Consider the following 26,797-nt stretch of genomic DNA (forward strand, 5'->3'; position numbering starts at 1 on the left):
GACGTTCAAAGTTCAACTTTGTAAGATTTGTGGACTTTCACCCGACACGTATAAAAACCTAAGATTGAAAGATTATATCCAAATAAACTGGTATATTAATATATAAATAACTCAGTTTTCACAAACATCTGTTTAGTGTATTCACATATCGTCTTGATTTTGTGCTCAAACTGAAATGGCTTCGCTCACCAAGGTAAATAATCTGTCACATTCCCACAGGAGACATTGTAATGCGAATGATATTGTTTGTACGTTTGATTTACTGACATAATATCACATTTAATTGTTTTATTCTTCTATTGGTGTTCTAGATCGCAACGATTGTAAGCCGACCGGCTTTGAGATCATTGTCTACGTCGGCAAAATTGAAGTCTTCACAAGAGGATGCAGTTCAATCAGGATTTTGGTTTGGTAAATACCAAAAATTTGATTATGGCCTAATTTGATTGTGTTAAATTCATTGCAATTAGATTCGTAAATAATAATGTCACCTTGGTGCTCTACCTATTCCACACCTGAAAAATTCAGAGATACTTATGGGCATTTGAAAAATTTTAGTATTACTAAACACAAAGTTTAAGCAATTTTACTAAAATACTGTTTTTTAGTTTTAGTGTGAAATAGCTGGTTCCATCCCGGGTTTAATTCTATTAAATCAAAAATCGGCATCCCGATTCCTGGGTTCATGGTATTATGGATATTTGCTAAAGTTATTATCATTTTTGTGATGAGTTGTTTTGAGACCAAAAACCTTATTTTTTTATTATAGTAGGTTGTGTTAGGTTTTGGTTTGGTTTTTGTCTCAAAACACATTAATCTTAATGACGATATGGAGTAGTTACTATAAAATCAACGGATATTTTTCAAACTTCAAAAAGGAGGTGTCTATCAAAGAGGTTGGACATCAAGCTTAGTGTCCATACTATTTTTATAAGATCTACCTACTTACCAGGTGGATAATTAATTATTGTTTTGTTTTTTAAATAACTGGCTCCAGGATGAGTGCATAATCACTGAAAATACTAGAATAAGAATATTACAAAATTTTACGTTGAAATCTCAGGAATCCCGAGATTTGTAAGGGTTTCGGTTCCAAAATAATGAAAGGATTCTCACGGTTACGGGGCTCAGTTCTGGTTCCATTTCCAGCTCTGCTACTAATATGAATAATTTCAATAGTAGGTATGTAATTATTCACTTCATTTATCTTGGCTACCCATTTTAGTTTCTACAAAGTATTTTTAATTACGATTTTATGTACTATGAGGTCCGACATTAACAAAATAATATTGTATCTTTATTATTTTCTGTTTTACTTTAGTTTTTATTTCAGTCATATTCGTAGTGAAAAAATAGTCGAGTAATAATAAAGTTAGAATGGAATACAACTGTTTAAGCATATTTATTGAATGGTGATCTGGAGAGCACTGATATCGACCGGTGTTTCTTAACCCTTCTTACGCGGCCACTGATTTTAGTCAGCCTATACGCGCGGGTCATCCGCGCGGCAGATGACTTAAGTCATTTCGATTATCGTTTGCCCAGTACTGCTTTCGCCCAGCCGCGAAAAATTCGAATATTGATTTAATTTTTTCAAAAATCATCCTGCTGACATCTGTTTAAGTATATTGTATAGCCTAAACTTTTGTTCTATCTAATTTAAATAAATATTTTTCGGGAGCGTGTTTCGGATTAAAAAAATATCACTCATCGGGTCACTTCAAATTTGCCGCGTATATTGGTCGGATCGCTAATCAGTGCATGTGCGCCAAAAACATTTTACTGACGCATTTGTAACCATACGAGTTCGCGATATAATATGTTATATTGTTTTTTAGTGATTGAAAAACTATTTGGTGCGTAAACTGTTAAATAGAATATTCGAAAGTTACATTGATCGAAGTGAATTTACAAAACATTTTTTGAATTCAAGTATTATAATGGACAGAATCGTAATCAAAACAAATAACTACCTATTATACAGAAGACATTAGAAGACAAGAACCATCGCTGAAATCCCGAATGCATAAGTTTCGGAAGTATTCAAGATATATCTGTTCCAAGTGCAATGTGCCGTTATGTGTGTCCCTGTGTTTTAGATAATAATATCATGAAAAGCTTAATTATTGAAATTTTGAAGTGCTAAAAAAATATTATTACGTAGAACATTGGTGTTGATTTTATGTGTTCTGTGTAGTGTAGGTATAGCGTCATGATTAATTATCAAAACAAACTAATAATATTTAAAAGTAGGGTGTAAATAAATATTTGTCGAAATTTGTTAAGTGGTTTAGGTAGCCGGTAATCTTGTTGTCATTTCTTATCAGATTTGGGCAATGAATGTTTATTTTTAGAGTAGTATAAAATATTAGGTTCGGTCATAATCATTTTTGAACTTGTCAACGATTTTTACGACTATTTGTGTTATGTTTCACTGACATTATTACGATTTATTGATGCTAGAAATCACAACGCCAGCTTTGAAAAGGTTAAACTTTTCATCTGAAGGAGACCCTTTTGATTTTATAGGTTATTCAATAAACAATAATAAACAAGTATTCAAAATTACAATATAAAATGCAAAGATGATTTTATATTATTAGAAAAACTTACATTAATGCGATTTTAGTCGCCTGTCAAGATTCTGGTTGGCTTGCCTGAAAAAGGTACTACAATGTTTATTCCTTTAAATGCTAAGAGGTATTAAAATGGTGGTATCAGGCGGGCCACGAATTTCTATGAAAATTTAAAACCTTATAAACATTTAGAAATACAGTCGAACTCGGTTATTACGATCTCGAACATAGCAAGATCTCGGATGTAATGAGAAGACATTCGTTGACATATGGTTTATGATTTTCTGCATACATTTATTCACTGTTATAACGAGCAACTTATCGGATATACTGAGCTAAAATGCTGTTAATAGATCGATCGATTAAAATATTTCGACCCTAAGCAATAAAATCCGATCGGACAGGATGCCGCCGGTGGACGGATTAAGTTTATGACACTAGTTAAGTGTCTAATTGTTGTTTTTGCCGACAATAATGAAAAAGTATCCACCCACATGGTTGAAAAATTCAAGGTTTGTGAAGTCCGTAGGTACCTACCAGCGTTCATTACAATAAACAACTTCTTTTGTAGTTTATGAAGTCCATGCTTGTTTCGGGGATTTTTACGATGATTTTTAGATTTTTTATTTTCAACGTTTTTTTTAACTTTTTTTGTTATGTGACCGCTCATGTAAAAATTCCTATTCTCTGATATAACGAGTACCGCTTATAACGAGCAAATTCAGTTGGTGCCATCTTCCTCGTAATAACCAATTTCGACTGTATAATTCATAGTATATCATAAAGACTTGTATACTGGTTAAAAATGTCTCGATGATTACAAGAAATGGCAGTATATTGTGTACATTGCATTAATTTATTGAAAACAACCGACCGGGGCTAGGGTAGCTGTAGTGAGTGTAAAGTACAGCATGTATACACGCTCATTTTCTAGGGTCAACCTTGCATGCACGGATTTGTAGAGCGTGTGAACACGCTTGTGGCATACATCCGGTTATAAGGTGTCGATGAACTGTGACACTAACCCTTACAAATTAGTTACATACACATTTGCTCTTCTCGAGGATGGTGTTGAATCAACCACAAGCCTAGCCTAGCCACATATAATAATATGTTTACAAATCCCTATTTGCATATTGAATACTGATTATTGTACATCGAACAGGGTGCTTCACTAAAATTAACTGTTATGATTCTATTATCATCGTTCCAGTCTCTGTTCGTGACAGCAGATACATCATGGGGTACTTCAAGAAATAAAGTTTTTAACTTCGTGTCAATGTATGGCTACAGAAATGTAAGTCTTCGGACGCTTATGAGCCTCTTAGTTTTTGTCCCTGACTGTTGCGAATTGTGACTCTTATCAAATGCCCTAATTATGTCTCTCCAGCGTAAAATTTTTGAGAGACTTGAGTTGTATTTACTTGGTCAGACCATTGTGTAGGTGACCTCGCCCTTCCTCTTTGACTCTCCATGTTTCCGCTGACGATGAGCCTTTCCAAATTATTCTTTTCTCTTCAGGCAGAACTCATATTTTGGAGTCTTTCACATTTATTTGTTTCAGATCGGAGCTATTTGTCCTTTTTGCCTTCACATCTCAATGGCATTAATCTTATATCTTTATTTTATCTTACGGTTCAAGTCTCAACACCATAATAGAGCTGGAGAAGATGAAAGTCTTGACCAGGCAAACTTTGGTCCATTTTAATATGGCAAAACTTTTCCATATTTTGTTTAAGGTGCTTCCGTTGCTTATCCATTGCTCCCTTTGTGATCCCTATTCTGCAATTTATCTCCTTTTTACAACCTCCAGTGTTTGTATTTTAATCCATCCGGTTAAACCGCGTGGTGTCAAGGCAGAAGTTAGAAAGTGAATATAAAGATTTCACATGATAGTCTGCACAAAAAAAAATATTTCACATTGTTGACATAAAGTATAAACACACAAACATCTGGCCTCCTTCACTAAGGCTTTCCACCAACTCCTGTTCCTGGTCATCTTTCTTTAGTTTTCAGAATTTACCATGGTTCTTTTACGCATGAGCGACCTACACTTGGTCACAATCATAGTATTAGCGACATAAGGAATTTAATATTGATTTATATGTTAAATTTATTTTTCCAGTTCCATATATTATATTTCACAGTTCATAATATATTATATATCCAGATTTTTTATTGTATTTTGCAATAAGGACTGCTAATTTATTGTCTTCACTTTCAGTAACCAACAATAGTATTTATAGCTGTAAACAACATAATATTCAGAATGTGTAAAAAAAAGTTGGGGCTCTCCAACTATATAACATTGAATTGTTTCACAAGCATATTTTTTGGTTTTGGTTACAAAATTAATGATGAAATATCTTCAATCTGTCTTAGATGTTACATTATCATGACATATTATATAGACATCAAAAGTATAGTAATATTTCCGCATTACCTTCAACCAAAATACTGTCATTATAATCTACCCACCTAGTTTCCATGTCACCAAATAATTATCCATAATTTTGAAATAGTAATTATTACACATGTTTTTTCTGCCAAATAGGTAACTAATAATTATTGTTCATGACATATAAAGTTTCTGCCAAGTCATTATTGATGATGATGTGTTTGTGAATAATGGTCTTCTTATCAATAGAGACAATTCATAAATTAAATAAATTTTGACATTAATCTATTTATAATAAGTTGGCAATATTTTGTCATCAGATTTATGTTGAAATAATATAAAATTAGTGAATCGTTACTATCTATTTAAATTTTAGATGGTAGGAGAATGTTGACAACGCTTGTAATTTCAGTGATCACCATCTTAGTGATGAAGCAAAGATCTGAAAAGATTATATATGTTTGGGATAGTGAGGAGTGGTTATATTATGTTTGGTCAATTTATTATGTACATATCAATTGATAATCTGTTTGCTTTCAGAATACAATGATGAACAGAAAGCTCTCCAAGATCTCGCTAGAAAATTCACCAAAGAAGAGATTATCCCTGTAGCTGCCGAATACGACAGATCAGGGAAATTTCCATGGGACGTGGTTAAAAAAGCATGGAGCATTGGTCTCATGAATGGTCATATTCCAGCTCATTGCGGTAAGGCTTTATATCTGTATTAATTGAGTTAGCATTTACTTGGTTTGTACAATAGTATAAATTCCACATTTTCAGTTTTGCATTTGATAGCTACTACTGCTGTTTTGTAACATTGTCTAAAAATGTTGTTATAATTTATTTAATGTGCAAACAGTTAAAATTTAACAGTTTATAATATTTAAAAATAATATTACATAATAGAAGAACAGTTATTTTGAAAAATTAAATAATTCAAACACCGTCTTTGATTTTTACTTATGCTTATTCAGTTACGTTACAATGATTGCTTGTGGAATTATAAAATTATTTTGTACTATCGACAGTGATGGTCTTATTTGCCAACAGCGCAATACTGGATGATCATTACGATTAATAGTGGTTGCAGGATACCCATAAATATTAAATTTACTCTCTAATTAAGGTGAAACAGTGTCATTGCTGGTTGATAATCGATAAACTTGGGAGTTTTTGATGTTTTAATGCACCTGTACATATTCAAATAACAATATATATATATTATAATGTCTCTAAAACCTTTTTATTATGCTGTGGGTGTACACATTTTTACATATAGATACACAGTTATAATTTATCTTAATCCACGTTTCCAATACTAGAGGCAGACAGCTGTTTTTGCTAAGAAAATTATATAACATATAGTTATATTATAACGGTTTCATATAACAAGATATTCATGGTTATTTATTATTTTTCTTTAAATAGATATTCAATTATTTAGATATACGTAAGACCTCTGGGAATATGTACAATTTTACCTTTACTATCTACCAATTGAAAAATGGCTCTCTATTCTCTTATCTAAAATCTGATTTAAAGATAAGAGTTGTAAAAATTTTGTAAGTAATATCAAACAATTTTTTAAAGCCAAAAGTACTGTATTTTGAAATAAGCTTCTATTTACATTAAAACTGATAAAGGAGACCACCATCATATTTGGAATAAATATATGTTGGAACTAAAATTAATCCCTATTCTTTATCATATTATTTATATATATAAATATATGTATTTGATACATTATTTTGCTTTTAAATACACTATGATGTATAGTAATACCTAAGTTTATAAATAAATCAATGTAAAATATGGGAATATCAAAGTAGATAACTTCCATCAGATCACTTTGTTAGTTTCCCTATAAGCTATGAATAACACACATGGGATGTATTCTAACAACTTATAAAAGAATCTGCATTTTTTTCTTTATTAAAATGTCATAAAATAATAATAATAATTCACTACATACTATCAAAGTTGTCTGAATGTTGTCTGAATAAAAAATTACAGACAAGAAAGAGAAATTTCCCTTTATGTAATTTTTTTTATTCCAATGGTCTTGTTTGCTGTAATTTTTTTTTGTCTACACATAATATAAAAGCTTCTATATAATGGAAAGAAATATAATTACTTTTTTTAAGCAACGAATTTTAAATGAGCAGTTAAGTTTGTTAGAAAGAGGCTATAATGCAGCTGAGAATTTATTGTGTGTCAATTCCACAGCAATCAATTGTTTTGTTTGGTATGTTCTAAACACTGAATATTGGAATAAAATTTTTCCTTTTGGTGTATAATATAATATTTAGAACTGGGATAAATAAATAAGCAGCATTACTGCTTGTCAATAGATGCATAACAATAAAATGTTTTTATGGAGAGTTAAATTTTGGAAATAGACAAGTCATATTATTACCTAGCGTAGAGTGAAAGCTGATGATTTTCACAGGGGGTATGGCCATGAATACATTTGATGGGTGCATTTTGGATGAAGAGCTGGCATATGGATGCAGTGGAATGTTGGGTGCTATTCGCAGCACAAGTCTTGGCGTAAGTCTTCGGCACAATATAAAAATTTAGTCAGGGTTGAATGTGTATTCTGGAAAGGTTATTATTTTATCGCTTACGTAATGCATGTTGTATGAAATGTTGCAGGTGGAATGGGGATGGGTGTGCTCGATGGCTGCATGATTGCTGAAGAGTTGGCTTACGGTTGTACGGGGATCATGACTGCTATGGAAGGGAGTGGACTTGGTGTGAGTGTTGGGGGTTTTATGTTTATTTTTGTATCATATCATATAACCAAAATTGAGTGTTCAGATGCAAAAACATATTTACTGTAAAAGTTTTGCTTTAGAAAAACAGATTCAACGTTTTATCACATCTGCAGTGTGAGGAAAAGGTGGAATGCTATCCATGAATTGACTTAAGTATTTGGAGCAGACACTACTAAATATCTGCTCCACAAATTTTCGAATGATGATTGAATGATGAAAATGATTTTTTTAATTCAAATATATTTGAAACTCTAATGTCGATCATCTTCATTTAAAAAATAGGTAGAATTGCAGGCAATACGTCGTCGTCTGTCATTATTTTTTTTCAAATCTCATTTCATGTATTCATGTACATAGGGGGTGGCCACACTTATTTTTTTCTAGGATCGACTAGTTGAAAAAATTATTTATGGCGATCGACTGATATCACTAACTTGTAATTATACCTATCACTCGAGAACAATAAAAACCCATTTTTTATAATTCAAATATGTATTTTATGTATTTTGAAAACAGATATTTTATACTTACATATAAAAAAGAACGATACAAAAAATCGAATTAAGGACAATAATATAATATTATTATGTCTTTCACTTACGTGGTAAATAAGTAGGTACATATTAACTGTAATTTCGACATAGTTACATAATTTACCTCTATATCGAATAATAGAAATTTTGTAGTAGCCAAGTAACATGCAACCCTTCGCCAGGAAACATACTTAAAATAAATTCTGTACATAAATTATTATATAATTACATCAATAATCATATCACATCAAATTGCATCAATAATTATTGATTATTCTGAAGCAGACATGTGTTTAAAATCCAATCAAATAAAAACGCATAATTGTGTGATATCCGTGTAATCTACCGACTCGTCAAATTGCAAGGATAGGAATTTACATTTATTTTATCAATGTTTTCCTGTAGAATTTCTGCCAAGTTTAAGCTCATCACTTGTGTTTTTCGCATGACTGTATTTCTTGATAATCATATTATGTAAGAGAAAAGATAAGAACTAGCGGATTTTAAGAGCTGGAACGTCGAGTAGTTTTGACTCGCTTGAGCAAGAATAGTACAATATATTATTATGTCCGCGATCGACGCACTGGCCATTCCCGATGTACATGATATTGTAGAGCAGACAATATGAGAAAATCTCGAGGTCGCTACATACATTTATTTATTCTATTTTCAAAGTAGTTGTAGAAGAGTCGAAAGTCTATTTCTACCACATATCTTATATCTTAGTCAATTAAATGACTCTCGCCAGTGTTGGACATTAGCCATAACGGTAAATGAATATGTCATTGTAAATAACTACACCTATCCTAAGAAACAAAATCACGTAATTGAATTAACTGCTACATTATGTAGTTGGCAAAATATGAGTTAAAGGAGATACCATCTTGGGTGATTTTTATGTCATTATACAGCAAAACCTCGATAATTCGAAATCCAAAGGACCCTAAAAATTGGATTTCGAATTAGCGAAAATCGTTATAAATCGAATTTTTCGAAAAAAAAATTTTTTTTCATCAATTTGTATAAAGACGATGTAGTATTGAAAAATAGTGTTACGTGGTATTTACCAGTGAAAAAAGTAATTCAATGGTGAACTAGTTTGAAATATGTATTTTTTACACTTTGTACTTAAGCACTAATTACTGAGTAATCAGACATCCTGTTAGATAGGTACGTACCTACCAAGAATAAAAATTCTTAAATAAGAATGTTGTTCCTTATGAAAATCTAATCAAGATTCATACAAATTCACAGTAAAAACGGGTACCTATGTAGGTGTAAATTGTACTTATTTAAAATAAAATTCTTTAATATTCTATAAACAATAATAAAAATGTCAAGTGAACTCATTACGTCAATTAGTGAACTAGGTAGTCCTATCAAACAAAGGGTCACTGTGTATTCATTATTGCCAGTTTAATCTCAACATTCAGTTGTTATCAACTTAAATTTTAAATGAAAAGAAACTCATTGTTTATTAAAATACATATTAAAAACGTAATTCTGTCAGTTATAAAAAAATGTCATTTTACTTAATAATTACGAAATTTCGGGAATAAATGTTTTTTTTTCACTGAAAAACATTTAATGGCTATGTGCTAAGATTACCTTGTAAAACAACATGTTTTTCACATTAATAAAATAATGGATTCTGAATTTACATGAATGACAATTAAATGAACCTTGATTGACATCCACTGCAATAATATTGATGCTTGGATAAGTCGTTTGTGTCATAGTATATTAGGAGTTTTTGGGTATTTCCACAACTTAAACATTGGGTTTTGCCTCCCATCAGTAAATTTGCAGGTGTTTGCCTACTTAATTGCAGTCATTAAATTTATTACTTTCCAAGAAAATAAGTATTTTACTATTATTTATTTCGATTTATATGGATAAAAATGGCCTTTGGGACCAAATTTTATTTCGAATTACGAAATAACGAATATTTCGATTTATAACGAACTTTTTGTATGAAAAATGATTCTTGGGGGTTAAAATTGACGAAAAATTCGAAAAACGGCAAAATTCGATTTATCGTTTTTCGAATTATAGAGGTTCTACTGTATCTGTTTTTGCATTCAAACCCTCAATTATTAATCCATTATGCATGCTATGACTAACCCGTAGGCATCCATATCGTGGTGTACACATCATAAAATTGATAGGTCTGATAATGTGTATTATCATGCTTAAACTGAGATTTTTTTTTTTTTTTTATATTTGGGGATACCAATATATATTTTTTAATATCAAATTCTTTAATTTCATTGAAATGGTTTGTTAGAATAGTGAGTGAAACAAACTTCTGTACGGTTTTGATTTCTGGTGCTAGGATGGCAAGGGGCTAATATTTTTCCTTTATCTTGTTTCAATTAATGTTTGTTTACCTAATCATCTTTCCTATCATAAATATATACTAAGTGTTCCTATTATTATGTGATAATGAGTGATTGTGTTATCATTTACTATTCTTTTCATTTCATCAGCGTTTATTTCTAACTGGAGAGAATATCTGAACCTGCAAAGTTTTATAACAAATGATGTTTTATTTGTTTTATTGAGTTTTATGGATCAGATGTTAAATAATGTGGGGACATTTTTTATTTTTTTAATGCAATAAATGTTAATTAAACTTAGTAAATAATCTAAGTTATAGTTGTTCGAACACATACCACTATTTTGTAGTTTTCTTTACACTGTACTGTCGTAGATTTTTTGACCAACTTACGTTATTACACTATAATAAAACCAATTAAACTCAACAGTAATTTATTTGTAACCATAAAAAAGTAGATTGAAATTTGGTTTGCTTTATTTATGATTTTTTTTCTTTTCGTAATCTAAGCTATTACAATAGTTCTACTGTGAACTTAGTATTAATATTATTATTTTTATTAATATTATAGTAATTAATTTTTTAGAAACAATATACGTATTGTGATAGAATGGTATCCTTTTGAAAACTAAAAAACAATGATTGTTTGTATTGATTACTACGGAATCTCTATATATTATCATTATCATCCTGTTTCAATCCACTGCTGGATGAAGGCTTCCTCGAAATGTCTCCACTCTTCTCTTCTGTCTATTTATAACGCGATAATTATATGTATTATCATCCGTTATGTCTTGCTTCAATTTTTTCTTAAATTTCTGTGATCACATTCTCACCAGTACGAACAATCATTGTTTTTTGCCATTGCTACTTTTGTATGATTTGAAATAATTAATTTTGATTTTATAGCAAACTCCAGTCATAATTGCCGGTACTAAAGAGCAGCAGAAGAAATATCTTGGCCGTTTAATTGATGAACCACTGTTAGCTGTGAGTATGATCTACTTTTTTTATGAATTATTATTGACTACCAGGGTCATTGCCAGACACAAGGCTGTCGGTCTTGAAAATTTACAAAAAATATGTCTTTTGGCATGATATTTTAATATCATTTATACATTAATTCTTTGTTTTCAATGATATCTGTTGTAATTATACTTAGGTAGAATATACGCTTCATAACTTTGCCCTCCGGCTCTTGTGATATATAAAATGATATACTTAATACATATAATATTCTAAAAATATATTTTTTTTACATAACATATTATCAATTTTTTTTCTTATTACTACATATATTAATACATGTTAATATCGTTTGATCTAACTTTATGCGAGTTAATCAGGCAAGAGGCTTATCAGTGTAGTAAAAGTGCAAAAAATGCAAAGTTATAAAACGTATACTCTAACCTAACCTAACTATTTTGAAAAATAAAATAAGTGCACTAATTGAAACTATAAAAAATATACAAAACATAGGCACTATCAAATGGTTCATTACTATACAATAAAGTAAACAGTAAACTTGGATAGTATAATTCCCTCTGAAATTGTAATTTCACATTAACAATTTTTTCTTAAACTGCCTCTGAAAATCCATACAAAGCAAGCAACCATTCTAAAGTTTGATCTGATATGGCCTCATTATCTTCAAACGAGAATAATATTTCGAGAGAATGAATACATAATTGAATATTTCTTGTAGCACTGAGAAGCTATAAAAACTACCTTCAATTAATTGAATACCAATTTGAATATGCATAAGAATCAGTATTGAAAATAAATCCACCACCAAATACATTATTAAAGAAAAACATTTTTTGAAGTCCATATTATGTTCCGCTTAGAATTGAACATGGTAATTTACTTTTCATTTTACTTACATGACAATATCGACATTACTTGTATCGGACTTCTTTAACTGGTGCCGGAACGAAAATATTAATTACAACAGACTAATAGGCCAAAATGAACCGTTTATACGGTCTCATCTTACGCCGGAACCGTTTATTACCATAATAAAACTAGTCAAGCGTTCATGCAGTTGCCTGCGAATTTGTATATTCGGATTCAGTTGTGTTCCATTATGCTCCATTCGAATAACAGTGTTCGGATATGCTCGTATATTTGAAGCAAGTATTCCTTATATAAAAACAGAAGAATATTTTTCTCTATGGTCACTTTTTGATGTCTATGGGCGCTTAACTGTCAAATAAAAATGATAAATCTTCGCATTTTGCTACTAGATATCCCTACTGGTAGGTATAATGGCAGTGAAAGATGTTAAACTCGCTATTACATACTTACATATTTCTTTTATTTTCGATTTATATTACATTATGACCGGATAATCCGAATGCCGAATAAACGTTATTGAATAAATATAATCATTACAATATTTATTTATAGGAAATCTGAATCTGTGGAAGGTAAACAAATAAAAGTAAATGGTTATCGTGATAGTATACCATATAATTATTATGCATACATCGACTCCAGCACAATCATGTGAATTGAGTTGTTAACAATATAATATTATATTAATTAGATTTTCATAAATCTGCGTCTGTATTATACATAAATCGTAAACGTAATCTAAACAGGTCTCGTCTCCAGCACAGCCATAAATCATCAAAGCTTGTAGGAATGTCTCATGTATGATGCATATTCAACAGTGCACATAAGCGCTTAGCTACAGCGACGGCGTAACCTCTCAAAAAGTCGTCAAATGCCAAAAATGCTACAAGACTCTGAAACAGCGATTATCATGTACCACAGAAATTGAAGTAGAAGGTGAAAATATTGGGTTCATCCATCAATAATTAGGCACATCTCCTAGATAGTCATATTATATACATGAATATTTCTCAATTTTTTTAACCAAGTAAATGTTGCGCTCATCTGCCATTTTGGACGTGGATATGTATGAGATACGGCGACCGGCGAGGTTGACGTCTGAATAGGAATAGCCGACTCATAGCGTGTGCGCATGCGTAACCACAACACGGAGGCTACCTGCAGAGGCTGAGTCGCGTGAAATTTGTTGCTAGCAACACCAGCTGTTATTTTCAAGCTAAAATGTTTCATTCCAACAGTGTGCGAAGGTTCATAACGTGTGTTTAGTGAATAACAATTACGTCACAGCGACGTGTTCGACATGTTATAGACGAGACGAATTTAGATGTGCGAGCCGGCTTACAGTTGTCTTTGAACTTCAAATAATTCCACTTAAAAATGAGGTGCTGTTATGGGTTACATGTAAATTGTACGTAAAACATTTCACCGTGGCACAGTTCGTCGTGAGCTTTCTTATCGGAAAGAGATGACCGTATACCATACTGTCATCAATTTTATTAGATTCAATATGAACATTATTCAATTTTCATAGGTGATAATGGCAAAATTCATGAATTCAAGAATGAAAACCTAACCTAACAAATAATCCAGTATATCGGCTATTTTCAAAATTTGTTTGCTGCTGGCTTCGTGTAAAGTGTAAACCGACAAGAACCGTGTTTTATTTAGACATGAATTTTATGTCTGTACTATACGACCCAAAGAGGTTGGATGGTCTTTAAGGCCATACCTTAGTTGAGACACGGTCTAAAAAGATCGTCGCTAGGCGATGCGCGGATTGCGGGTCGCGGGTGCAAATGAGGCATGTCAAACCTAATATAATTTGTCTTATAAATCCAACATGTGTCCATTTAATGTTCTGTTTATTGTTTTATCAGTAACAATAATAATATATTCAATGACATGTTTTCTTTTTAAAGTAAATGGGTAACGTTTTAAGTCATCTTTACACGATTTAAGAATTATTACGGCCGTCGCCATCACAAAGCAAAATGATGTGTTTTCAGCTCTACATTCTCTCTGGGAATGGGAGCGAGTGCAAAATTTCGTCGCGCCTATGGTTGAAAATTATTTGCCGTTTCACTGATGAATCACCTTAATATACGGCCATATATTTCCAATACAACATTTCACGGTGAAGTGTGATACGGCGAACTGCATACGTACAAGTTTCCGGACAAGGCTGTTATGAGTTAGTTAACAAAAATATGATTTATCTGGTGATCTCTCACTTGCGCGCATAATCATTATCATGGCGTTATTAATGATCCATTATTACGATCAGAGTAATAATGATATATCGAAACATGACAATGTTAGATTTGTTGCAATATAATGCGTCACTGTAAATTTACTCATCAATGAGTTCGTAAAAAATTATTATTTCATATTGCAATATACTAATATAATATTTTATTTATATACATAAGTACCTCATATAACTAACATTATACACAAATTTAGATTGTGTAGTGATCAAAATTTTTCCACTTGAGTTATAATTTATTGCAATAAGTAATTTAATCGTAATTTACATATTATTGTTGTTGCGCTTGCGAAACCAGGTATGATACGCATAAAGTGAGAATTTGATTGTTAAATTTTTCAAATTATAATACAGAACTCCAAAAATTCACTTTGTGTGGAGATTTGTTTGAAAAAAGGTTTGGTTTGTCCCCTGCGTTGAATTCAGACCTAAAATCATCTCAAAAATTGTTTCCACATTCTGTGAACCACTCATAATGTGTTTGCCTCTAATATTTTAGTAGAATAGGCTGGGATGTTGTAAAATTGTCTTCCGCGGCGAAAAATTCAATAGCGCGAATTTACATAATGGTAATGGTCTATTATGAAATTACATACAAACATACTAAACTTATTATAACTCATTTTATTGATTTTAGGTGGTTTGATTAATGGAATTATGGATCTTATGTCAGTCATCATATTCTTCAAACCTTGAAAAGGTTATATAACCAAATTATTATCAAAAATAAGTCTCAGTATTTGATTTTGCCCGTATGATTAATAAGATATCATTATAATGATTCATAACCTTTACTCTGAACACCCAAAAAAATTTGATATGTAATCGATTTGTTCTCATTATAATCTAATCTAACATAGATATGGCAATTATATACCTTTATTTGTCATGATCAGCTTTGTCAATTCCTTATAAAATATTGATTTACATTAATCTATTTTTATATAATATTTGGTCACTTTTAATTAACAATTCTAATAGAGAAAAATTGTTTAGTTGTGACGCATCGGCTATGTTTGCTAATAGATCAAGCTCGGCAAACCTTCAACTTTGAAAAGAAATGTGGGTATTTTAAATCCTACTAAAAATACCAGATACACATGTAATCCATTCCATCTCCTGGAAAGTTGGGGTATGGACTTACCATAGTTTACCTCTCACACATATATGGAATCAATCAACACTATATCGATATGTACTTACATTAAATTTATGTAAACCCAATTATGGTAAAACTTCTCTCATTGTTTATTAATGGCATTAAGGGGGAACATGCTCAGTGTAGGTCAAAATGGAGCTTTTATTGCATTTTCAAAGCATGATCCTGGACATTCCTTAAACGTTGTAGATAATCTATTTATATAATTTTGAAGCCTTATTATCCTTTATATTTATTTTAAACATTTGATGACTGCATAAAGTATTTTTATTACATAAAATAGTATTCTTTTAAACCTCTCGCTCTAATGTTTTAGAATATAGTCATATTTCAGTACATGCATGTGCACTGGTGTTAAGATTTTTTAAATTTATTAATTTTTAAACGCATTTATAAAACCATTAGTATAATTTATGTCGACATTATTATAGTGAAATATTTACTATAAAAAAGTATTTTGATAATCTCTGTGATCCCAAATTTGACAAGAATTAGGCATTTTATTATTCAAAAAATGGGCAAGATTAAAACATTCGAAGATAATTCTAAAGACACTGATTATAAGCCATGTCTTTGACCATTAAAACATCCTAAGAATAACGATTGTTTTATAATAATTGTTGACCTAAGAATAAGGTAGTGTTTTTTTGAAATACGCCATTTCTTTTGGCATTTCCCAGTGGTTAAGCTACAACATACGGCCGTAGCCATAAACTGACAAACTATAATTGAAGTAGGGAGTAAAATGATGTTAACGCGCATGTTTGAACATGTACCATTTAAAAAAAAAAATTCGGTTAGGTTATTTATTGTTATGTTATTTTAATTTTTTTATTTTTACAATTCGCGGTGTGCAAGGTACCGCCATACATACGCCTACTGGCAGTAAAAAGGTTAAGGTAATATACTTCCTTTTCAAATGTTAGCAACCTGTCACTCACATACATCAAAGGTAGTAGAGGTGTACCACATTTTCCGCCCTACGTTCTGATTACTTGACCACACACCTACAATGCCGAAGATAGCATATTGGCAAACATAGCCGATGGCATCAAAACATGCTTTAAATTAACTGTGACATATGTGACTTTAATGTTTGTTAATATTATGGTGTGTCAAGGTTTATTTAGATCTTCATTATACCACACATTACACTTTACAAGTCATGCTAATGAAATAACAATATGGAAAAATTGCTTTACAATAAAATGTATGTCTGTCATACATATTTATAATGGTTGTTTGTTATATTATGGATTTTCTCTTCTCATATCACAGATAGTACTCCTTTGTTATACATATTACCCTTTTAAAAATATATTAACACTAACAATAATATGTATGGTAATTTGGTGCGACAACTTAAAATCAATAAATGAAAAATACTTGTATTATGGCTTTTGTTTGTGTAGATAATTTATGATAAAGTAGAGCCCCCCCCATCTCTGAAGCCACTGGTGCGGTTTTGAATCCCACATGTGTGTTTGATCCAAGGCAAGGATAACATATTATGTTAGGCGAATTAGACGCGCGTTAGACGTTATACTTCTTTGACGTAACAAAACAAAAACCAACTTGTGATAAACTAGATTCTTCGACTAGCTCTTAATTATCTTGTTAAATTACACACTCAAGAAAAAGGACTGCTTATTGGAACACTGTTGGTTTATTTCTATACACTTTAACTTATATTACAAAATTGTATTTATCGTTGTTTTTATTTTTAAAGTAACAACTGCCACTATGACGTTTAATAGTTTGTTTACGTAAATAATTGCAAATGGCCGACAATAATAAATTCGCTGTCTAGCAACGGAACAATTCTAAACTACAATATTATACTGTATAATCGTCACGATTGCAGTATCATTCTGTGGCGTAATGGTTGTGCGTTCGGCTGATAACCGAACAATCGTTGGTTCCAATCCAATCGAGTGTGTTTTTTTGTGTGAAAAAATAAATTATGTGTTACATGTCACACGCCAAAAATACACTTTGATCTCATTTTCCAAACGCGCCTAAAGAAGTATAACTTCAAAAAGCTTTGAATATAATCTCAACTCTAGCTCAATTCTGTAGCAATAGAAAATAGTATCTGCCTCACACAATATTTCTTTATGTCATATCTTTTCAAAGTATTCAGTTCATGGAAATTATCAAAGTTATATGACAGGTGTTTCATTCACAACATGTGTCATATTTAAATAAATTCAGACATGGTGAATAGGTACCATGTGATTTAGCAGTTTTAAAAAGAAAACATTTTTGATTTCTAGTTGATTTCATCATTTATCACAGGCGATAGTAATATTTAAAATCAAATACGTGTTTGTTTAAAGATTCTGATTGATCTGAAAATTGATCTGAAAATTATTAACTCTTTATAATATAATATGCATACTATATCATTTTCACATAAATTTTGTAAATTCTCTTCAGGCGTACTGTGTAACTGAGCCAGGGGCAGGTTCTGATGTAAATGGAGTGAAGACTCGTGCCGAATTGAAGGGGGATGAGTGGATCCTTAATGGGCAAAAGATGTGGATTACCAATGGCGGAGTGGCGAACTGGTACTTTGTTCTGGCTCGCACTTCCACTGACCCTAAGGCACCAGCAAGCAAGGCATTCACCGGATTTATTGTAGAGCGTGACACACCCGGGTTGACACCAGGAAGAAAGGTAAGATGGCAATATAAGCCTGTTATTTTAATTTCATTTCAAAATGTTGTATAATTGTGTTGAGAATTTTTAAATTCATTTTATTGAATATCTACACTAGAAATTTTAATTGCTTCAAGGCAACTTTTCCTTGTTTAATGATTAACTACATAAATATCAAAACATCATATTGTGACTCTAGTGATAAACCACGAACCCGTTGCAAACTGTTTAGAAACTATGCGTACTGTGAATGAATCAACACTGAGATACAAGCGGCCCTCGACTTTGGCACGTAATTGGTTCCTGAAAATGTATTCGAATGTTGTATGTTTGAAAGTAAAGGGATTTAAAAAAGGATGAATAAGTTTACTTTAAAATATTTATTTATCAATAGGTATAAAGTTAATTAGGCGTATTAGCAATCAGGTGTTTTCTTTATATACTTGTCAAGAGATAGTTAAATACCACCGTTTTACGTATTTGAGAAGGTGACGGGGAGCGGAGGAGAGAGGAGCGACTGCATGGAAGCGCATAGTTTCTGCATTATCAACAAAGATCTAAATTTTAAGAAATGTACGAAATAGCGAATTCTGCGAAACTCGAGGGCCGCCTGTACATGCTGTACGCATGGGCAACTAGTTGGTAATTTAAATTTTAGTCGCATCATCACTGTAGGCGAAGGCTGCAATCGTATTTCATTAATTTATGTAGTTTCTTATAAATTTTGTTTCTTTAATTTATTGTATGTGACTCATTTTAGGAACTGAATATGGGTCAGCGTTGTTCAGACACTCGTGGCATCACATTTGAAGATGTTAGAGTGCCGAAAGAAAATGTTTTGATTGGAGAGGGTGCAGGTTTCAAAATCGCTATGGGGGCTTTTGACCAGACACGTCCTCCGGTAAGATATCGTTCTTGATGTTTTTTTGTAATTTTTTTCTTATTTATTTTATCAAGTCAAAGTTGAATGTACTTTTTCTTGTATCAATATCAAACTTTAGTTTATGAAAACAATAAATGATTTTTATTCTAGAAGACTAGGCATTGTCTCAAATCTCTGTCTATATCTTTTACTTCTGATATATAATTAAATATCCATGTATGTCATGAATATGTTGATAAGTCTAAAAATATATATACTATGGGCAGCTATTAATATGCTTGGCTTTCTGTGGTAAATCAGATTATAATATGTTTTTTGGATGTGTTTAAATTTTAGTAAAATGTTTGTAAACTCTCAATAAATCAAAATTTAAAAACATTTGTGATTTACCACAGAAAGCCAAACATACAAAAAGGTGCCCTGAGAATTAATGTTTTTAGAGTTATCATCATATTCACGCCATACACGGATATGCCTATCTGCATAGAAATCGGAGTCGATCTTTTTTATTTTAAAAATTGTTGGTTTATTTTGTGTTTTCTTAAATATCCATCCATACAGTCACTATCCAAACCTGTAGTTAAGGGCATTCCTCTCATTTGTTCACTGTATTCTTTCAGTTGTAATTACAACAAACTAATATTTTCTATGATCTTCTAAAATAACAAGTAACGGTAACAGTCACAATTGTTCTTATAATGCTATCTATGATAATGCTCTTATGGCAAAAATATTTTAGAACCTTATAGTTTAAGATTATAAATCGAGGGCTTAGTGTCAAACAACACTATCTACAAAAGTGCAACTTTACAGGAGAGCCAAAAAACGTTATTTTAGATTCTTGTAACTTAACAAGGGAAATGTTTATTTAAAACCTAATGTTAATATTTTATAATTTATTGTGTATTGTACATTTATCTTGCTTATGATGATGTTAAAATTTATAGGGATAGTTTTTAAAAAATATGAAAACAAGGGTAACTTATGTAGTTAGCGTTAAACTTTACTGACGATTTAATAAGAAATTACAAAAGATTGACATAACGTTGTTTGACTATCATGTAGCCGTAAATGTAAAATAACGTTATCTCAAAAAAAAAAAAAAAACACTTTTTTGTAGATAACGTTGTCTGACTTTAAGCACTCGAAATGTTATAAACTATAAAAAAAAATTGCCAATAAGGGGATATATTTTTCAATTTTAGAAAAAATAAAGATATTTTAGTCAATTTGAATTTAAAAATAAGTTGATGTTGTTTTTCCATATTAGTAAGTAGCACCCTAACTACTATTAAGTACAAGATATTAGACCAAATCCGTGGCTGCTGTGACCAGCTGTGACTGTTTGCCATGTACATATTTGGAAAAGTTATATGACATAAATCGTAAACAGAAGAAATAATTGTAAATCAATTTCATTTATCGTCCTGTATTTTAAATACCTCCCATGTGGTTTGAGTCATATTCTGAGATAAACGAAAAAAACTGTTTTAAAAAATAATCGTAAATGATATATTTGTTTTAACATTTCTTGTAGATCCTAATCATAAATAAAAATTGGATAATAATATTTTTTTTTAATATGTTTTTATCACATAGGATTAATTCTATATGCACCGTGTTGAATACGTTGAATCATGTGTAAACATGCCGTGTTCACTTGAGATTATTTTAATACTGATCTACTGCGGTGGACGCTCACATATGATTAATTACGGTGCATGATTTTGGATGCTCTCACATAGTATTAATCTAATATCGATTCTATTTGATCTTTCCAAGTGATATTAATCCATATGGTAGAGAAAAAAAATGTGCATCAGGTCGTATCAATTTCTCATTTTCGTCAAAATCACCAAATAGGAGGTATTTAATATACAGCGACGTTATAAGGTACCTATTTAAAAAATGATGTGCCTTATATGCATCAGTTTGTTTTAATCATGCTTGGAAGATACATGTTTTATTGAAGGACCCGAACGCAATTTTGACAAACGTAGGGAAGGCCTTAAATACACGTTGAAACAATTTTTTTTAATGACTAATATGTACATATTAGAAGTGTTATAATTTTATTGTTGTTCCAGGTTGCTTCCGGTGCAGTTGGTTTGGCTCAAAGAGCATTAGATGAAGCCACCAAGTATGCCCTTGAGAGGAAAGCATTTGGAGTGCCAATTGCACACCATCAAGGAGTGGCTTTCATGTTGGCAGACATGGCAGTCGGTGTAACAACTGCACGTTTAGCTTGGCAACGTGCTGCCTGGGAAGTAGACCATGGTAATAAAATATGGCTCTGTATTAAACTGATAATAATTATTCAATATAAACATTGGTGTAGTTAAATTGAGTAGAATTGTGGTTATTCATAATAATACATAATATATATACCTACTAATAATAATACATGTATAAAGTCACTTGGCAAATTTTTCAAAAAAACTAATTATTGTTTATGTTGTGGAACAACATTGTTGAATGTTGACAAAAAAAACACCATGACCATTTTGATCTACTTACCATATTGCAATGGCACTCTTCCAATCAAAGGACCTACGCAATTTCTTGTAAACTCTGCATACCTAGGTACTTGTTTTTAACATTAGGTAGGCGTCTATGTACAAATAAATATAATTTTAATTTGATTACGCATTTAGTCAAAACTTTATTAACCCGATCGCCGCGGATGGGACATATGTTGTTTTTTACATAAGCTCTGATACTGGGCGGATGTCGCAACTGTTGATATCGAAAATTGAAATGTCGGTAAAGTAGGAAATACTTCACGCATAGTATTAATTTTTGTATTGAAAAATGCTCTGATTCGTGTTCGTACTGCCATATCGATAACTTTGTCAAAAATATGTTGTTTTAATTTCATTAACATCGATCTTTCGAACCCCCTCGATCTATCGAGATTCGCCGGTACGATTGCATCAGTTCAAATCTACGCGGTATTTTTTGCGGCTGCGCAGTAGGTATACAAAATATATTTCATTCGAGTTGAGTGTGCGCCGAGTATTTACCGTGTAAAGTTGAATTCACCGCGATTTTTACATCATGTGCGGGAATACGAAAAAGACAACCAAAAAACGAAAAGAAATTTGTCGTAATATTTCTAAAAATGTACTTGAACCTGTGTTCTGGATTATGTCATTTATTACTCATGTGTCTCCCTAATTGTTTCAAAGTCATAAATCGAGCTCATTATTGAAAGTCTTAAATATTTAGTAAAGATGCGTCCACACGGAATGAAAAAATATATATTATTATATTTTAGAGGATTGCAAGTTTTACCAATAAATTACGAATTACTATGAAGGAATATACAAAACGTATACATTTTTGCTAAAAAAACACACACGGGTAGGTATAAAATATAAATCATGGAATATTGACTTTTCAACTATATTACATATTATCTTCGCGTACAATTTAATGCTTATAAATTTTTAAAACCTTACCCAAAAAAAAGTTTTTATAGCACTTGGAAAAATTTACGCAATTTAAAAAATAAATATTGTTTTTTTTACAAAACATAAAATGACAATCACTAACATAACACAATGCTCAATAAAACTGAAAAGTAATCTACAAAATCCAAGTTTCACTAAAAAAAAAAAACAAAAAAATTATTATAATATTTTCAACCAGTGTGGACTCACCTTTACGCTTAAATTAGAATGGCCCATAAAACATGTAAAATGCTGACACAATCTATGCCACGAAATAAAACTGGTGACTACCATCCAATTTTAATGGATTTGTCATCAATAAAACTTACACTAATTAACAATAATTCATAAGTCACCAATAAAAGCTATTATTTTCAATAATTTTTATGGCATTTTTAAGTGTTTTTCGAGTAAAATAAATTTAGTCAGTGATTAATTGTCTTCATCAGCGCACTTGTTTTGAAGTCGAGTGCTTTGTCATCGAAAATGGCTACAGAGTTTATCGGAACAAAGCAATACGGTAGTTTTGTTAAAGTAAACACAGCTAAATTCAACACTCCATTATGTGTTTTAGTGTGGCACTTGGATCCTTATGTATCTAGGCATGATAACAGTTGTAGCCACAATTTTTAACTGCCGTATTTATTATAATACAGCGAAGAATAACATTTCGAAAAACCTACCGCGGACAGCACATCTTTTGTATGGAAACTTAACGCGCCGATCGGGTTAATTGTATTAAATATCTTTCTTCAATTATTTTATCGTATTTTCTACTTTATTATTGGCACGCGGGATAATATTTTTTGTTTTCTTTTTTTTTTGTTTTGTTACGCCAAAGAAGTATACCTTATGACGGGCGTACATAAGTACACACACCGATTTTTTTTATTATTTTTACACATTGGGGGGTTATTGAAAAAAGCGGATCACTAATTCTAGTAGAAATGTCTTATCATTAAAAATGTTGAAGTAGTGACTTTTGGTTTGTTTACAACCAAATATTTTCTCATTCTAAATAAATTATGCTCAATTAGAATTGACTTCTGCATTCCGTTGACTTCCGTGATAAATACTTTCTTCATATTATGCAATGATTGATGGTAGGGTTAACATATAATCTGTATGCATTGTATGTTTTCAAAGTAAAAATGTGGACTTGCTGTGTCATTATTTCCAGCTGTTGGAGCTATTCTTTATTAATTGTTTTATTCTTTTTTCCAGGACGAAAAAACACCTTATCAGCTTCAGTCGCCAAATGCTATGCTGCTGACGTTGCTAACAAAGCTGCTACTGATGCCGTCCAAGTGTTTGGAGGAAATGGTTTCAATTCTGATTACCCTGTGGAGAAATTGATGCGAGATGCCAAGATTTATCAAATTTATGAAGGAACCGCCCAAATTCAAAGGATTATAATTTCAAGAGTTATCCTTGAGAACGCCAAACAGAATCAATAGTCTGATTCTATTGCACACACTTTTTTATTTCAATTATTTTTTGTCCCTCGCTCATATAAATATTATATACCACATTGAAAATTCGGTTTATTAGCAACCATAGACTAGCCCTATCAACGTTACTTTGCCCTGTTTTATTTTTACTGTGTACTGCATTATACTTATCTGTTAAGCACAAGAGTATTATTATAGTATGTGAACTATCTTCGAAATATGCAATACTCAAGCTCACATCATATTTTTATATTAAAGTCATCATCAGATCGTTATTAGACATAGGTATGTCATAAATTTTATAAAAATACTCTGGTATCTATTAATGTTGAATATTTTTATGATGTATGTATTAATTTGTATTATGTAATATTATTTCAAAAAGTATAAACATATTGTCACAAAAATTCTTCTAAGCATTTTTTATTTTTTACAACACATTGACTGCTGACTTGATAATTACTAATTAATTACCACATTTAAATAGCATGCTAATTATATCTAATGGCCACCTAATAGTTTTGCGCTAGGCGCGTTTTTACGGTCCGGTGAGTTAACTGTAATGAATTATGTATTGTTGATCATATACAGTAAAACCTCATTAATAAAAACACTGATAATTTGAAATTTTCGTGAAAAAAAGTCCTTTGAACGTTTTTTTCAAATAAAACCATACCTTTAATTCAAATTTCGTGTTTCGAAATGATTTTAGAGTCCTAGCATATAAAAATATTCAATAAACCATAATAAAGTACACTATTTCATGAGACAATCATTGAAAATTGTGACAGACTTTTCTTAAAACATCATAAATTACTTATTTTATGAAGGTAATAAGGAGGAAGGAAGGAATTGTATCGGAAATTTGGTAGGCACCTATGACCCTAAACGAAATTAATGAAAATCAAAAAAAAAAAAAATCTAAATTTTAATATTTTTCTCCCATACATCGATTTTCAGTCCCATGGAATTCGTATTAACGAGGTTTTCTGTATTGTGGAATGTGATGTGTATTGTAAATTCTAGATCACAAAATTTTCTCAATGAAGATATGGTAGAAATTCTGTTGGGCGTTTTTGGAAAATTCTCTTATCTACATGTAAATATTTTTAAAGTTATACTTCTTTTGGCGCGTTAGGTAAAACCGATCAGAGTGTATTTTTAGCGTGTGATGAAGTTGCGCGCGCCGATGTAACGCATAATTTATTATTGGCGTGTGACGAAGTTGCGCGCGCCGGTGTAACATAATTTATTATTATGGTTATATTCATTTCTGTCTCAAGGGTGCATGTGCATAGTGTCATTTAGTTAGTTGTTCAATACAACCAAGTAAAGATCACGTGTTGTAAACATAACCAATATTGTGTCATAATAAATATATTATGTTTATAAAACAATTTCTGGAGACAACATTCTACACTGTTAATTTATATTCATAAAGCTTTATTTATATTGGAGTGTATATTTATTTTTCATTATAAAGGTTGTGTATCAAGATTTGGGGCTATATTTATGTAAGTATTATTTATAAGTAAAATTATATATCAATAAATAAATAAATTTTGTGAATTTTGAGTTGGTAAATAGTTCAAAAAATATATTAAAATTTGATTTTTTAATAATTCATCATGGGCACTTGTGAATCTATTATAACCGCTGTATGGTAAAGATGAGTTTTGTTCCAATACAATAATTAAATTACAATTATCATGTGCTTTATGAGACACAGATGAATCGCGTATGTTTTCATCAACCTAATCCACTGTAATATTAATAGACTTGGGTAACGGCTTATTTTGTTTTGTTACACCAAAGAAGTATAACTTCTAACGCGCGTACAGAAGTACGCACACGGTTTTTTTTTTTATTTTCTCTGCCCAGAAATAGTATGTAAGTATACCATATTGGTAAAAACAATCATCAAAAGTTCTTTCATATATTGTATTTGTGTTACTGTCCAATACTTCATTGTGATTTTGGTAAAAATAAAATATTTTTTGAGAATACATATTGTGTATAATTTCACTTTATAATAAATATTGAAGAAACCCTTCTTCTACTAGATGAAGCCTTCCGTGTTGTCTCCTATTTAATTTTGTCAGTAGTGGCATTTTCCTATGCAACAGCATTGCAAACTCCTTGAACACTAGGTCCAGGGATTCTATTTTTTGTTTCTTTATACGAAAAGGTTTCCTTCGACACCTCTGGTCACAATAGATTTTCTCTGCCGTGGTGAATTTGGTAAAGCATTGAATACTGGGTTATTTTCCTACTATGACAGTATTTATTATGAATTTTGTCAGGGAAAGCTGCTGTTTTTATTTAGAAGCATAGGTATAATCAGTGCTTTTTTTGTAATGTAACGTGGTGGAACGGCGATCCGGCACCTTTTTTCATGGTATTTTTAATGTTTCAAAAGCAATTAGACAAAACAATGTTCGCT

At 31.1% G+C, this 26,797-nt stretch overlaps 1 protein-coding gene across 2 annotated transcripts; it reads left to right on the forward strand.

Moving 5' to 3' along the window:
- On the forward strand, nt 1–25,488 carry Mcad (Medium-chain acyl-CoA dehydrogenase). Of its 2 annotated transcripts, none has more exons than XM_085943671.1 (9): nt 1–193; nt 312–411; nt 5,515–5,682; nt 7,427–7,527; nt 11,535–11,615; nt 18,347–18,586; nt 19,329–19,469; nt 21,539–21,728; nt 24,128–25,488. In XM_085943671.1, the coding sequence occupies exons 1-9, from the start codon at nt 176–178 to the stop codon at nt 24,358–24,360; spliced, it is 1,272 nt and encodes a 423-aa protein (XP_085799797.1). In that variant the 5' UTR covers nt 1–175; the 3' UTR covers nt 24,361–25,488. The 2 variants fall into 2 exon arrangements, with proteins under 2 accessions (XP_085799797.1, XP_085799790.1); XM_085943664.1 differs by lacking the exon at nt 7,427–7,527 and adding an exon at nt 7,633–7,733.
- The last annotated feature ends 1,309 nt before the right edge of the window (nt 25,489–26,797 follow it).

Source organism: Rhyacophila brunnea, unplaced genomic scaffold (genome assembly GCF_057557595.1).
Source record: "Rhyacophila brunnea isolate RB1 unplaced genomic scaffold, BYU_Rbru_1.0 scaffold_1, whole genome shotgun sequence".
In the NCBI taxonomy this organism is placed as follows: Eukaryota; Metazoa; Arthropoda; class Insecta; order Trichoptera; family Rhyacophilidae; genus Rhyacophila; species Rhyacophila brunnea.

Bases quoted from the DNA above. Each gene is read 5' to 3' on its own strand.
- Mcad (XM_085943671.1), top strand. The intron at 412-5,514 runs GTAAATACCAAA...GTTTGCTTTCAG, and splicing joins TCAATCAGGATTTTGGTTTG to AATACAATGATGAACAGAAA. The intron at 18,587-19,328 runs GTAAGATGGCAA...GACTCATTTTAG, and splicing joins GGTTGACACCAGGAAGAAAG to GAACTGAATATGGGTCAGCG.